The 13910-nt window shown below is 39.4% G+C and overlaps 2 protein-coding genes across 3 annotated transcripts in view; one reads left to right on the plus strand and one right to left on the minus strand.

Annotated features, from left to right (window-relative positions):
* Window positions 1-718: 718 nt before the first annotated feature.
* On the minus strand, window positions 719-7243 carry LOC116046903 (ankyrin repeat and SOCS box protein 12-like). Of its 2 annotated transcripts, none has more exons than XM_031295376.1 (3): window positions 7093-7243; window positions 4909-5676; window positions 719-1019 (listed from the first exon to the last, which is right to left on the minus strand). In XM_031295376.1, exons 2-3 carry the CDS (start codon window positions 5669-5671, stop codon window positions 868-870), a joined length of 915 nt encoding a protein of 304 aa, XP_031151236.1. In that variant the 5' UTR covers window positions 5672-5676; window positions 7093-7243; the 3' UTR covers window positions 719-867. The 2 variants fall into 2 exon arrangements, with proteins under 2 accessions (XP_031151236.1, XP_031151235.1); XM_031295375.2 differs by having other exon boundaries at window positions 4909-5679; window positions 7093-7241.
* Window positions 7244-10391: 3148 nt separating this feature from the next.
* The window catches only part of pkd1b (polycystic kidney disease 1b), a 47895-nt gene continuing 44376 nt past the window's right edge, over window positions 10392-13910 (plus strand). The window contains exon 1 of the mRNA XM_031295378.1: window positions 10392-10484. Coding sequence (XP_031151238.1) covers window positions 10409-10484 — 76 coding nt within the window. The 5' untranslated portion in view covers window positions 10392-10408. The remainder of the gene's footprint in view (window positions 10485-13910) is intronic.

Below are 13910 nucleotides of genomic sequence, written 5' to 3' on the forward strand. Positions count from 1 at the left end.
ATGAGGTTTTTAAACTTCATTTGCAGATTCCATTAAGCTGACAGATTCTACAAAAACCTTAAAATGAGCTCCTGTGGTTTAAATTGTGTCTTTGAATCAGTTCTTTTCTTGGTCTGCTCTGAGCCAGTATGTATAACACTTCTTTAGAGTGGTCGGTAATCTAGCTATATTCTGATGTTAGCATTTAACTCAAAGCACTAGTGTAAAGCCTCCCAGAGCCTCTAGCATAGCTGAAGGTTTTAGTCCATTTCCCATACAGAAGACCCAGGGCTTAACCTAAGAAGGAGACCTGAGGAGCAAGACTTCGATAGGGTTATGCATGGCTGTTATTATTAATTCTAGGAAGAATAACTCATGCACTTGCCATTGAGCGGACAGATCCTACAAAACCTAAAAACGAGCTCTTGTGGTTTTGTCTTTGAATTGTTCTGTTTTTGTCTCTGATTGATGCATGCAGCTCTGAGTCAGTTGGATATAAGATAAGATGCTATAACACCCATAAATTCGAAGATTTAACATTTTTTTACACACGTAAAAATGAGTGGTTTTCACACTGACCCTGATTCATTTTAAGAACTTTTGTTTTCATAGTACAAACAGCTCTTCTCAAACTTGTGATGAACTTGTGACTAAGAACTGTAGCTCCGAGAAACTGCTTCCCTCAGAGAGGTCTTCCACTAACCACAGGGTGCAGTAAGTACTAACAGTAACACAGAAGTACACACCACTTATCCACATTTAATGTTTTGACTTAAGAAACAGTCTTAACAGTACAGCACAGGATTAGACAGGATTTAAAACAAAGGTGGTTCATAGAGTTAAATAAAAAATTAATTCATTCACATGATGGGCCTCCAGCTCACGTGGCTACAGATCAGTGACTGGGACTGCCTTGTGTTGCAAGAAGTTAATGAGACTTGTTGGCATGTCCAGATGCTCGATACACTGGATCTTGTTGATCTTTTTGAGGTATCTTCGGACAGCGAGTCGGCACTGTGAAGTCAAGGCCTTTGGATTCCCTAGAGACAACAGAGAGGGGGGATCTTTATTATAATATGATAATGAATGGACTCTTGTTGCATTTCAGTGCACTCCTTTTTCCAACAAGATCTGTCTGAAGTCACAAGAATATTTTTTTGCCTGTTTGTGATGTTTCCCCTTGCAGTTTAACTACTGCAGCAATAACATCTAGGGCTGCAGCTATCGATTATTTTAGTAATCGAGTATTCTACCGATTATTCCATCGATTAATGAGTAATCGGATAAGAAATACTTAGTAAACAGCAATAGTAAATATTTATTATTGCTGTGTACTAAAAAAAAAAATCCAAATTAATCCAAATCGAGGCACCAATCACAACCGTTGAGGCGGGCTTTACACGATGACGATAGCGCAGCGACGGCAAGCAGCTTTTTGTTTACATTCAAAATGACGGCCACCTGAAGCGCAGAAACCCGTTGGTGCCGCTGTCGCTGCTACGTCGCCCGGATCGTTGGTCCAATTGGTTGAAGGACTATCCAATTGCGCCCAGAGGCATTTGAGCGGCGTCCTTTGGCAACGCCCCTTTGGAAATGAGCTGTTAATGAACCTTCCCCAGACTGAGAAGGGTCTGGTGTCCAGGCTATGTAATTGCTGGACTTCAACTTAAACTTCACCATCACGAAGAGTACAATTAGATGGTCTTTATTAACAACTCGATTAGGGACGCTGATTTGGATTTTTTTTTTGGACCCATAGCCGACCCTCGTTCACGATAATTAGTCTCGCTTTACCAGACCCTCCTCCACAGCGCTGTGGAGGAGGAGTTGAAATAACCCTTGTGTTGTAAGAAAACTTGTTTTATTTGTTATGAATCTATTTTGATGCGTTTTCCCATAAGTTTAGTAATTTTACATGTTTAAAAATATCGAAATTAATATTGATATCGCAATATTCATAATCGATGTTGGAAAGCGGAGGAAAACCAACACTCTAGTGTGATTCCACCGGACTAAACGAGGCGAGGTAGCACCTTAAGCTCTCCGCTGTGAGCGCCGTCCAGCTGAGAGCCAATAAAGTTAGATGCAGCAAGTTACCCATCAGTAAAGAGATAAGATTATAAAGCCTAGGGTTTTTTGGTTTTTTTTTTAACCATGCAGCAACCTTTATTTAATTGTTTTTAAATATTGCTTTAACTGGTCAACTGATAGTATTAAGCGGTCAAAATTGTTATTGTCGGTTAACAGTTAATGTTTCTTTTTTTACGTCCCTTAACTCGATAAAACGGAAGAAAAAAATCTGCCAAAGAGTTAGTGGAGGGTTTGTCGTGTCTTTGAACATTCATGCTCACACACGGACTAGTGCGAAAATCTCATTGTGCACAGGAGTGGTGAAGAGGAACGTCTGCATGATTAATGCAAGAGGGGGACTTCTTGTGTGGCTTCAGTGGTTGTCCATATCCATATCAGTTCAGAGAGAAACACCATGAATGCATTTTGCAGCTGGAATTTGATGATTCATTCCACCCACCAACAAACTACCGTGGTGCACGAGGTGTGACAGCTTTCAGGAGACAATTTATTTCACGGGTCTGCAATTTTCCTAATAACTTTGTGAAACATTTTTGCAGAAATATCTGTAATAAGTAATTTGGTGCTAATTATAGGGAAAATAGGAGAGAAACTCTTCATTTAAACCCAACTGAATACACTGCCATTCATGTAGTATTGGAAACGTACTCCCATGTATGTAGAATTGTATCTTTCCTGCAGACAAATGTAAAAAAAAGAATCTGTGACCTGCTGTGCACCGACTAAAGCACTATCTTTGGGGGTGGCAGTAGCTCAGTCAGTAGGGAGTTGGGTTGGGAAAAGTATGGTGGTGGACTGGTAGCTGGAGAGGTGCCAGTTCACTTCCTGAGCACTGCCAAGGTGCTCTTGAGCAAGGCACCGAACCCCCAACTGCTCACCCCTCACTCTGACAGCTCTCCATTAGTGCATGTATAGGTACTGAGCACGTGTGTGTAATTCAGGCCTGTGTGTAATGTGTATAATAATAATAACAAACATTGTAATTTCCCCTTGCGGGATTAATAAAGTATACATTATTATTACATTATCTAGGTTAAACAACAAATACATTTTGTCTACCACTTGAAATCTGTATTACTTCCCTATAATACCTACCAAATTACATTGTCCTTTTAAGGAAACTTATTAAATGAATCAAAAATTACAGACCCATAAAATGAAGTGGTACCACTACGTATTTAATTAGTTCTAAACCTAATGTTATCACTTATCACTGCTTTATCACTTCAGTAGTCTATATAAAGGAAGTTTATTTACGGGATAGTTCCCCCGGATGTCCCTCACTTTCCACTTTCTTTGTGTTAACTTGAAACTCTGGTCGCATCGAGCAACATTAACCGGAACCTCTGAGCAAAGTTACACGCTGAAAACGGCAAGTTTTGAAGAAAATTTGGATCGTGCAACAAGGCGAGCCTGCTTGGTTCTTTCGGGGAATGATGGTAAAGATTTACAAAGAAAATGTTTACAGCATTTCCTCTCTAACTGGGACGTTTTGGGACCGATTGGTGGGGATTTGCTATGGACAAAATACACACGGCGATACACTGGTAAGAGCAAATCCATTTAACCATGTATCCAGCTAATTTAAATAGCTCACATTACAGTATTGTGTAAACAGTTAACTTCATTTAATATTGTACATGGCGTTTCCATTTGCAGATGTTGTGCAAATGTTCCACCAAAACAAGTTCCTTCCCGAGACCGTTTTGCTGCGTCCGGAGCTTAGCGCTAGGGGTGCATGATATATCGACTCAATATCGTTATAGCGATATCATGATGCGCAATATTCTATCGAACGTGACGTGTGTGCATATTTGGACAGAGTGACAGTGTAAGTGAAGAAATGGATAGAGACAAAAAAAAAAACGGAACGAATCCGAGAAGGGAAAGAAAAGAAAGGACCTAAAGAGAGAGCGAAGGGAGTCAGTAGAGCAAAAGAAAGAACACAAAAGTAAGAAAATGAGTGTTGCTCAGGGAGAAGACGAAATACCAGATTGAAGAGGAAAACTTTAGTGGCCAAAAGTAATCCCATCCCGCATCTATTTCTCACCGGTAGCTATCCCACAACTTTATAAACAGTGTTTATATGAGGCAGAGTTTGGAGTCGGAAAGATTGACTATTTTTCATTCACGACCAACCTGTGGTCCGGCCGCACCACGGAGCCATACATAAGTCTCAGTGTGCACGTTTTCCCATAACTTTTGTAATTTTACATAGGTTTAAAAATATCGAAAGTAATATCGATATCGCAATATTCATAATCGATATCGCATTTTCACATTTTGTCAATATCGTGCAACCCTACTTAGCGCCGTCCAAGACCATTGTGATTGGTTTAAAGTAGTGCTGTCAGTTAAACACGTTATTAACGGCGTTAACGCAAACCCATTTTAACGGCGTCAATTTTTTTAGCGCGAGATTAACGTTCTTTTTGGCCTAGCAAACTGTCGTTTTTTTCACATGCTGTTGCAACTACTAATACTATATATATACACACACATCTTTTTAAATCGTTTTAAAAAATATTGTATCATGTTGATAAGAGCATTAACATGAGAAAAAATAATGGGACAAAAAGAAATCAAGGGACATTTAGAATAGAGAAAAATGCGATTAATTGCGAGTTAACGATGACAATGCGATTAATCGCGATTAAATACTATAACTTCAGTAAGTATGCGCTGACCTTAGTTATGGTCTTACTTTGTTGTGCCTCAACCTGTTCAAAAAGGACCTGTTGCTCCCTAACATCCTGTTTGAGGAAGAACTCCATCACACTACAGGAGCAGGGCACCATCCAGCAGGTCTGAGGAACTGACATGTAAAACGTGCGATACCTCTTTCCTGCAGAAGCAGCTCCACAGCCTCGTTCTGCTTCGTGGACTTCTCGATGATCAGAGTCGGGAGGTAGACGTTTGCGCCAAAGTCGATCAGAAGCTGGATGTACTCCACGCCACAGCCGTGCCTGAGGCACATCTCCAGCACAGTTTTGGGCTGCTTGATGGAACTCAGCAGCTTTGCGTCCGTGCAGTTGTAATCGGGGTCGGCCCCGTACAGGAGCAGCAGCTTGAAACACTCCATGTGTCCGTAAACGGCGGCCAGGTACAGCGGCCCGCTGGACACCCTGGCGCTGGAAGTCCACAGCAAGACTTTGGAGCGGGAGTTCACCTCGGCGCCGTGTCTGAGCAGCTCCTTTAATATCTCCGCGTTCCCCTCCCGGGCCGCAGTGAGCACAGGGGAGCAGTTGTTGGATGAGTTGCCATTGGGGTTGGCGCCGGCTCCGAGGAGCGCTAAGACACAGTCCAGGTATTTCCCACGGACGGCTGCGAAGAGAGGCGTCTGAGCCTTGACATCCACGCAGTCTACCAGCGCGCCGTGGCCCAGCAGCACCTGCAGACAGCTCAGGTGGCCTTTGGACACGGCGGCGTGGAGAGGCGTGCCCGCGATGCCCCAGCCTCCTCTGCAGTTGATGACTTTCTTGTAAACTTCTTGGCAGAGCATCTCATCAAGGAGTCTGGCATTGTTTTGGAACACTGCTTGTCTGAGCTGGGAAATTTCACAACTACTCTCTTCTTCTGCAGAGGTCCTTAGTTGGATCATAGAACCTGCTGAAAATAATGTAAACAAAGATGGAGTTTATTTCAGACTACAGAGCCGACCAACAACAATGTATCAGCAAATTCTATCAGCTAGGGGTGTAAATCACACGTTTCATCAAGATACGATATATCGATCTATGGACAATGATACAATATTTACTGATATCACAAAGTCTGCCACGATACGATTTGGTTCAATTCAGGGGCCTGCGACCGATACAAGATGATACATAAGCCCATTTAACATAATCAGTTACATTTATATATATATATATTATATAAAAAGCAACTCATATGATTTGACAATTTCATTTCTAAGCTCTTCCAGGAATTTAAATGAAAAACAAACTACTCTTTTGAATACAAAAAAATATTATAAAATGGGAATTTCAAAATAAAGGCACACCTTAAAGATGACGATATGTATCGATATACTTTCTTACTTCAGACGATTGTAAACAAACGAGAATAAATAAGCCAGTACAAAACAATCATATACAGCACAGTTGCACAATCCAGATCAGGACAAACACACACAAGATAGACAAAATGAACTTAATATCAAATCTATATTTGACAAAGGCTTACTTTAAGATATGTGTAGTAACTTCTTGTAGCTACACCCTGATGTTCCACCCCACAACAGGGAGATTTCAGACTGAACAGAAAACAATTCAGCTCTTGAATATGGCTGACAAGTTGCAGAACCGTTTATGTCATATACAGTAACAATTTGTTTTAATAGCCTATGTAAGTGACCATTTAAAAAAACGTATGTTGCCAGCTGTAACAATTCAACAACGTGTAGGCATTATTCTGAGTTGCAAACATATAAGCATAGGTAGGTAAGAAAACGTCAAGACACAAAGTATTAGCTACATAATCTCCAAAGAAAACCCCTTCACCAAACTCCCTTCAAAATGTTACCCAATTTAACGTTTAATGGCTTGTCGACTAAAACACACACCAGTTGGTCACAACCTATTCTTGGTTATGAAGCATTAACGTGAACGTTAACCGGGAAATTCAGCGTACAAATAAATAAAATATGACATAATTGAGTACAATGCCAATTTCTAGAACGTTAATGTGTCTCCTAGTCCTAACATGGTGTCGTTTTGAAATAAAAAATGTGTGGAAATCAAACGTAGCTATATAACTGCGACTGAATGAATGCCGACTGGCTGAACATGTTCCGTATAACTGTTACACAGGAGCTATTTGTTGACTTCCCGTTTACAGTAGGGTCACGTAAACGCTAATACGCGCTTCCCAGCGGGAGGAACTTCGCTAATATTCAGCTCAAACAACCACCGACAACTACTGCAAACTTCGCGCTGTAAAGCTCCTTGCTTTTTACATGCCATGTGGCAACAGAAATAATCTGTTCTGTTGTGTTTTCTTCGTTAAATATTAGCCTACCTAAGATGTGTCAGCAGCTGTAGCAGCCTTCTCCATCTTCCTGTTTCTTCATCTTCCTGCTTATATCTTCTTCCTCGCCGTGTATTGTTGTGGCTCACATTGAGTTTAACGGCGCATTGCTGCCCTCTACTGTTTCTGACTGCTGTAACAACACGAAGCCTGCAGTGTGTTTAGAGAACTGGGACTTTGACAATTAGATTTAATGAATGTAAAAAGAACCATTATGAATGTGCTAATTACACTCGCATTCAGGGAATGCATTGCAAACCTCCATTATTAAATCCACTAAGTCCCAAAGTGTTTAATATTGAGTTATTAAAGACAGTTGGAATAAATAATCACATAAATACAGTCTGTAAAATATATAAAATAAGCATTGCATTGTTATTAACGGTGTTATTAGAGTGTTTTATTGTATTTTTAATACACAAATTTAAATTTTGAATGCTCTCTTCAAAAGTCTATTTTGGCATTTGTAATTAGAATTACTATAACATTATTACTTCATGTCAGATTGTAGTCACTTAAATGGTCAGTTATGAATACGTGAAATGGAAAAATACTATTTTAAAAGGTGTGATTGAAACCAACCTTTATATAATTAAATAAATCAAACCTTCAGACCTGAGGATGAGAATGATGAAGCAACAAATCATGCTGTTGAGTTTTTAATATTTCATTATTATTATTATTATTATTATTCACAATTTTGTTTTAGATATTTTACGCAATTTATTCGTATGATTTTGTTTTTCAGAGTTAGTTTACTTTTAATATCTATTCATCATTGAACACGTATGGGTTGGATTGCATTACGTTTTATGTGTCACTCCCACTGCTTGTATGGCTTTAAATTAAAGAGAGCTATGTTCAATCTAAGTGATTTCAAAATAGAAATGGTAAATGTTAAAGCAGGAATGATTTGTGTGATGGGTTATAATAGGCAGACACATTAGTGAACAGAGTAACAAGGAGATATTTCAATTATTAATTCATCATTTAACAAGAGCGTAAGGAAATAAAATGACTAATTGACACATTTGAAAATCATTTGAATGCATTCTGTAAAGGCACACTCCGGGCTCCATAAAAGTCTCAGCTACACAAAGTGAAACCATCATGTAGAGATGCAGACTTGTAGAGGATCAGTTGTGGCTGAAATAAAAGCGAAATAAATCAACGAAGGCTCAGCTGGGGCCAGTCACACACTGATGGCAACATTCATGTAGAGCCCAATAGTTTCTGTTATAACAGACTCATGGATGGACTCGTCAAATTGAGAATGTCAAAAAGCTAAAAGACCGATTCTATAGGGCCCAAAATTAAGTCAGAAAACTGAAAGCTAACTGGAGATTTGAAAATATGACTGTCTACGTTTCCAACCAAGCCGCCCTACTGTAACTGTATTTTTTTTTTTTTAAATACATTACAAAATAATTCCCAGTGGCTTAGTCCTGGTGGGGGGGCAACTTAGAACCATTGTGCCACCAGGCTTGCGATACACTGGGGATCACTCAAACTAAGATTGATTTTAATTGGAGAATCATGTACTTTAACCCAGCCCTAGTCTGAACATTTAAACAAACGCAGGACTTTTTTTTAAGTTGTCAAAAGTGTACTTGAGTGCAGTGGAGTAAATGTTTAAAATACTGATTTACTAATAAGTAATCTATCTGATGTAACCAATACAACTCCATCGTGCTGATTCTGCTGCTCCTGTGAGGAGGAAAAAGTTCTGTCTCACAAAGAGAAATATAATCGTATCCATGGCAATGGACTGACAATTCTCAGCTATGGCTGCCTTATCACTGCCTTCAACTTTATCTGTTCCCTCTCCAGGCAACCCGGATGGCATCCTTTCTTTTAAAACTGGGTCTATTTGTTGTGCATGTGCGTCACAGAGCCTTTGTTTGGTTAGTGATGAGGTCTTGGAGTTAGTGCTCGGACAATAGGCCATGGACACAATGCAGGAGGAACAACTTCCTTTGGCAACCCAACCCAAGAAAAAAACGGATCCCTCTATATTCCTAAAACCGGTCTTGTATGAAGTACTTGAAAGCAATACTTGAGTAAAAGTACAGAAAATGTTAAAGTCTTAAAGTATCTGATATTGACTGTACTTAAGTATCAAAAGTAATTATGTGATATTAAATGTACTAAAACAAGTAAAAAAAAAAAAAAAAAAAAAACTTTGATTATGAACTTTATTGTTGCTTCCTTATAGTAAAGCATAATATTCAGGATTACCATACCTTCTTAAACATCAAATTCAAAGTCTGCTCCAGGACTTTCCAGGCCCCAATTCCCTCAAATTAAAGGACCAACACTGCATATTGTGAGAGAGCTGACATCAACAAGTTTCTTCTGATATCATTTTGTAGTAATGAGTATCCAAGATGCTTCGGAGTAAAAGCATGCATTTTATTTAGGAAATGTAGTGGAGTGAAAGTAAAAGTTTCCAGAAATATAGATTAAAAAAGTAGAGTACAGATAAGTGAAAATTCGGTTACACTTTACTTGAAGGTATCTACATAAGAGTGACATGACACTGTCATGAACATGTCATAAACATTATAAACAAGTCATAAACGTTTATGACATAACGCTTCTGTTATTAAGTGTCATTCGGTTTTTGTCATGACAAGTTATGGTTAGGGTTAGGGTTCATGTGTCATGACTGTGTCATGTGTTCATGACAGTGTCATGTCACTTATGTAACAACATGTATGTAGATACCTTCGAGTAAAGTGTTACCGAAAATTCTACTTATGTACAGTAACAAAGTATTTGTACTTTGTTACATTACAACACTGTCTAAAACATGTAAAACATGTAACAGAGAAACTACAATTTGTCTTTGGCCTCTGAGGCGAGTTTCTGTCAAGACCCTTTTAGCTGCATCCCGCCTCAGTGAGTCGGCCTGTTTCTATTGAACGCCAAGGGTTTTACAACATGGTAATGAGCCGCGCTGGCCTCCTCTGTCCACTCTGCTTCTATATGGCTGTTGCCGAGTTACAGAGTAGAAGTCACCCAGGCGCTCAGAGAGAGTGGAGAAGAGGCCTTTAAAAGACACCACCGTAACTCATGGTGTGTTTGCGGGACAAGTGTGTGTGTGTGTGGGGGGGGGGTGAGAGCATGGTAGAGGGATTGAAAGGAAGACAGCATTTCCAACTTGTACAAGAGCACTGAGGATGAGGGGAGAGTCTTGTGGCATTGACAGGGGAAAAAACACATAACAATCTGCACACTTTTTCTACGATTCTCCTATGGTGCTTGTTTTCTTTTTCTTACGGGAGGACGTGATGTGCTCCACAAGATGACAGGTACACCCGGGATGCAAAAAAAGCAGCGGCTGTGGATTCTGTGTGTGGTTTTGATCACTGCAGCTGGAGGTGAGAAGTTTCGTTTTGTATTGTATTAAGTTTTTGTTTTGGGAGTGTTATGTCTTACTTGCCTCCTTCACAGTGGTGGAAAAAGTATTTAGATATCTTTACTTAAGTAAAAGTACTAATACCACACTGTAAAAAAAAAGTATCATCAGGAAAATGTACTTAAAGTATTAAAAGCAAAAGTACTATAAAAATCCTCACATTTTAGACACTGGAAACGATCCAAACTGTTCTGTCAAACAACTAAGTGTTTAATCGGCTAATCGTTTCAGCTGTACTTGTAGGCCTGTACAGTGGCACTCATAAGTTTATGAACCCATGCTAAAGTTGACTAAAAAGAGGAATAAAAAAAATCTTTTGGAAATTGATCTTAATGCCTTAATTAAAAAAAAAAATAGGAAAAATCCAACCTTTAAGGACACCAATTTTCTTTGTGAATGAATAATGTATCGTAAATAAATAAATGTTCTTCCTTAAAATACAGGGGGCATAAGTAAGTACACTCCTATGTTAAATTCCTATAGAGGCAGGCAGATTTTTATTTTTAAAGGCCAGTTATTTCATGGATCCAGGATACTATGCATCCTGATAAAGTTCCCTTGGCCTTTGGATTTAAAATAGCCCCACATCATCACATACCCTTCACCATACCTAGAGATTGGCATGGGGTACTTTCTATAAAATCATCTTTCAATGCAAATCAAACCAGCTATTAGGCTAACTGAAATAAAACCATGCCTATTTTATAAACTACATGTGTGTTTGTGTGCAAACATCTTAACTTGTAAAGTAACGAGTAACTAAAGCTGTCAGATGAATGTAGTGGAGGAAAAAGTACAATATTTCTCTCTGAAATGTAGCGGAGTAGAAGTAGAAAGTGACATGAAAAGAAAAGACTCAAGTAAAGTACAAGTACCTCAAATGTGTACTTGAGTAAATGTACTTAGTTACATTCCACCACTGCTCCTTCAGAGAGGTGAGGGTTCACAGTTAACCGCAGCACCCCTGGAGCTGGATACTGGTTTAATTTTCAAAAAACACCATCTTTTTGTTGTACTGCACATTGCTGCAGCTCCTCTTTTCACTCTGTGTTGAGCTGTCTGTTTATTTAGCTAGGCATCTCACTTCTCTTCCAATTTTGTTGGGAGTCACACATGCACAGTAGCTAGGTTGTGCGCAGTAGCTACTAGCTAGAAGCTAGCGTTGCTAGCAGTTAGCCACCTCATTCTCAATGGCAAAACACTGCTACAACACTAGAGCTGTCAAGCTTCCTCTATAATACCATTCAAATTCCATTTGATATTTTTTTTAATATTCAAATAATATTTGAATATTTAATGCTCAATTGCAGCCTGTAAAATAATATGTACTACACTACTCAGGCTTACGCATTGTCGATGGCATTACAAGCATGTGGTTGTTGTTGCACGTTCCGTCCACTAGAGGGGCTTCCAACATTAGCCTGGCCTTGAGGCGACCTGCACGCAACTTTGTTTACATTCATTTTCCACCACGAGCACACAGCGACAAACACAAATCAACAAAGAACTCTGTAATGAAACATTATCAACAAGTGTAGTGAAGCGGCTCTGTTGTAAAGGCTAACAGTGCTCGGTTAGCACAATGACATCACAGCCGAAACGAAAACTAGCTAGGTAAGTAACAAATGATGCTAATGACATTAATAACTAAGCCAAACGAGGCTGTCACTACTATTTTAGTGATTTTATAAGCAACCTGTTTCTTGCAGATTGTCACGTTACTGAGAATACAGCAGGAATATACAGAAGGTAATATATGTAGAAGCTAACTCTGACAGCTGTAGGGCAGCTAACATTGCCTTTAGCTGTCTTCATGCTCCCAGCTACGCTAACGTTACTATACCTCACGACGCAGTTAGAAAACAAGAACGAGCTAACTAATGTTAACATAAGCACTTTGGCTCGGTGGAAGTTGATTTTAAAGTCACGTTAAAACTATTTCCCGTCCTTACGATTTCCAGCCGCAGCCTGTCACTCCCCCATGTACTAACGTTACTCGGTACGTAACGTTAGCTCCGTAATGTTGTACTAACGTTATCTTAGACCTCACAATGCCTTGTGTTTCTCACTCCCGCTAAATTATTGTTCATAAGACGTGACATGAGTGACACATGCGGGTAGGCCAAGGCGAGAAGAGGGAGATTAGCTAACATATTTATAAAAGTCACATTCGAATAGTAATTTCAGCATTCAAATAGTATTGATTTTTTTGCTATTTGTATTATATTCGAATTTCGGCATTCGTTCCAACAGCCCTACAACACACACACACACACACACACACACACACACACACACACACGAGTTCATCCTAATCTACAAAAGAAATTGTATAGAATTACTTACATGTCCCTCGTCTGCAAGTATTCCACGCAAAGTTGGAAGTGCGCCCTTGTTTAGAAGAATCTCTTGGCTAATCCTGCCTTGTACTGACCAAAGTTGGAGAAACAGCTAGCTGATGTGGTATTACCTAAGTGGTTAGCGCACACCAAATGTTTCAGCCGATGACGTAGACGGCCCTGCTAGTTTGACCAGCTCACCCGGAGACTGAAGGGAGGACACATTCAGAAACCCGTATCTCACTCAAAACAGCATGGATGTTTTTTTTTTCCAAGTTTGTATGCGGGTGGAAGCACCAGAGACACAAAATAACACCCCAAATCCCAGAAAAAGTGATTTTTTCATAATATGGGCACTTTAAGTCAGACGTGAACATTTTATCTTGAATTGTTTTTTTTGTTTTTTTTACTACGGCTTCACCCTCTTACTGGGATGTGAAGTCAGTCGTGATTTTCTCTTCCTTTAAAGCTGTAGTGCATAGTTTCTGTCGCCCCCATGAGGAATTCTAAGTAATGACAACAAAACTGTCAGCGCGTCCACATGATGGACTCTTCAGAAGAGGTCATTACCTTCACTCGAGCTTCTGCACGGGAAAGTTGCCGGACGCCAAAATCTGAACATAGCCATACTGAGAAATACAGAGAGTGTTGTGTGGAGCTGATAGTCTTAATTAGCTTTAAAGCAACACATTTGGCAATGGCTTGAATGTAACGGACGTTCATTAATACCAAAAAGTTACGCACTAAAGCTTTAATATTTTAGCATAGAGGTGGCAAATATAAATGATGGTAGCAGTTAAGAAAGGAGTTGGTTGTGCTTATCCAGGTATTGTGTTGTACATACAATAACTCAACTTTTCATACAACCTTTTTGGCTTTTAACCCCTTAAAATGCAGGGATATACTTGTGACCCCTCACAGGACAGCACAATAATCATTTCTCCATCTCAGATAGTTTGATTTAAAGGATTTATAAAGCCTGAAGGGGTAAGAATAGTCAGCATTTAAACAAAAATATTTCATTGGATTTTCATATTGGATGCATAAAT

The sequence above is a fragment of the Sander lucioperca genome, chromosome 22 (assembly GCF_008315115.2).
Source record: "Sander lucioperca isolate FBNREF2018 chromosome 22, SLUC_FBN_1.2, whole genome shotgun sequence".
NCBI classification, from domain to species: Eukaryota; Metazoa; Chordata; class Actinopteri; order Perciformes; family Percidae; genus Sander; species Sander lucioperca.

Excerpts from the sequence above, each read along its gene's own strand:
- LOC116046903 (XM_031295376.1), bottom strand. The coding sequence starts at position 5,671 with ATGATCCAACTAAGGACCTCTGCAGAAGAAGAGAGTAGTTGTGAAATT. Across the intron at positions 1,020-4,908 it reads GCTGCTTCTGCAGGAAAGAG|GGAATCCAAAGGCCTTGACT; the intron begins GTATCGCACGTT and ends TGTTGTCTCTAG.